General features: G+C 49.3%; 1 protein-coding gene across 1 annotated transcript in view; it reads right to left on the bottom strand.

Moving 5' to 3' along the window:
• Positions 1–1,790, bottom strand: part of LOC110305995 (protein Wfdc21) — a 6,619-nt gene extending 4,829 nt beyond the window's left edge. Inside the window, exon 1 of the mRNA XM_021178185.1 lies at positions 1,607–1,790. Within this exon, the coding sequence (XP_021033844.1) occupies positions 1,607–1,703 (97 nt within the window). The 5' untranslated portion in view covers positions 1,704–1,790. The remainder of the gene's footprint in view (positions 1–1,606) is intronic.
• Positions 1,791–1,997: the final 207 nt, after the last annotated feature.

Raw genomic sequence — 1,997 nt, 5'->3', positions numbered from 1 at the left:
AAAATCAAAAAAAAAAAAGAAAGCTGAAGACCTCTTGTCCCTATTCACAGTAGTTGGAGCAATCATTAAATACTTATGGTATTTTGCTGTATATGAAGCATTTAGGAAGGACATGGATGTAAAAAGGGCCTCTTAGAGCCTTCAAATGCAAGTAAGACTTATGTCTAAGGTACTGGAGACAGAACAGTGTTTCACAAGTGTCCTTCAAGGTAGATCTAGAAGACTCAAAGGGCTCAGAGGAGATAAAACATTATTTGTTGTTCGTCAGAAAAAGTAAGCCTTGGAGTACAGGGATATTGTCTAGTGGGGGAAAGCAGGCGGGGTGCTGTGTGGAAAGATGCAAAAAGTCACAAGGGGAAATGTAGTAGGGTGGAACTTTGGGGAGATCCGTGTGTGACCTAGGACACAGGACCTACAGAGGCACTCCCAGGACCAGAGACTGACTCTTCAAGTCCTGTCCCTTAGACATATTATCTGCCACTCCCAGTTCCCTGGAATAGGAGGAGTCAGGAGGATTGGCAAGCAGAGGTTTGGGCGAGTTTGGAAACAGGAGAAGTAAATGTTGCAGAGGGCAAGCAGGCCATCAGGACCTGTGGATTAGGGACTTCACTTAATAAACTGAGAGACGGTCATTTGGGAGGATTATCTGCTGCAAAGGCATAGACAGAACCAGGACTCAACTAGTAAGCACATCCAAGAAGGAAGAGGGGGTGGAGAGGGCTTCTGGGAAGCTTTTGCAATGGCAGGGCTATGGAGTAATCAGGGATGGACACAGTGAGGCAACAGAGGGCAAAGGACGGAAGAGATGCAAACTGTTTCAAAAACAGGTAGTTGATGGAGTGAAGACGAGAGGCCAAACTCTATCTAAAGACATTTAGGGGCAAGCATTCAGTCCAAGATAACCCAGGGCTGGCTGGCTGTAGGATAGGGGTTGTGGGGTAGGGGTGGGCAGACAGCATCAGTCTGCAAAGGCGAGACTTTACTACAGAGGCGAGTGTGCCAGGAGTCTGATGAGGCTGTGGTCACGGAAGGGAAGGATGGGCAGAGGATTAAGAGTAGTCCTTTGAGGCCAAATCAAATGGGGTGGATTGTGTTTGTAATCCCAGCATAGCAAGATGAAGCAGGAAGATTGCCATGTTGTTGAGGGCAGCCTGGGCTACACAGTCAGTTCCTGGCCAGCTTGGGCTGCAGTATGAGGACTGTCTCAGACAAACAAACAACAATGAAAACCCACGGCCACAAAACCCTTTCTGAGAACGATATTGGTAAAGAAGATTGAGATTGACCTGTGTCTAGCATAATTACAAGAATATTTTCTGTAGACAGGTCAAGGTAGACGCTGGTAAAGAAGGAGACGCCTGGGAGAGGGAGCTTGGTTGAGGAGCAAGCAGGAGGGGAGTCCAGTTAGGTGACGCAGGGAATGGAGAGAGGGAAAGCAGAAGAGGGATTCTGTTCTGGGGAACTCAGAGGTGACCATCGAGGAGGATCCTAAAGAGAACTCTTTCTTTCCTCCAGTTTCTCCCTCCTTCCTGCACACACTGGTTCTGGATGTCTTCTCACCCCTCACTTGAGGAAGAATAGTGCAACCGTGTTTGCCCGGACATACCTAAAAGCTGCAGAGGTCTCACTGCAGCCTGCAGCTCCTGTACCTCTAGGCTGAGGGTGATGAGGGACACCAACAGAAGGAAGGCTCCTAGCTTCATGCTGCTGCTGAAGGATGTTAGCCAACACGCAGCAGGGCCAAGAGCTGCCAGAATTTAAACCTCTTCACCCACTGAGCTAGGCAGCAAGGCTAGGGGCGGGCCTGCACACCACAGAAGCCAAAGCCCCGCCTGGAAACCAGCATTGCCAGGGACACACACTATGTATGTCCTGGGTAGTGCCATCTTACTCAAGCCAAGCTCTGTGCCACAGAACACCCTCCTCTGTCCCACAGATAGCCCTTCTAAAGCTGGAAATCTGGGGTGGGTAAGGGGCTCTCGTTCCTTTCCAATGAA

This window comes from Mus caroli, chromosome 11 (assembly GCF_900094665.2).
Source record: "Mus caroli chromosome 11, CAROLI_EIJ_v1.1, whole genome shotgun sequence".
In the NCBI taxonomy this organism is placed as follows: domain Eukaryota; kingdom Metazoa; phylum Chordata; class Mammalia; order Rodentia; family Muridae; genus Mus; species Mus caroli.
Note: the sequence above shows the minus strand (reverse complement) of the source record. Positions and strands in the feature narration are given on the sequence as shown.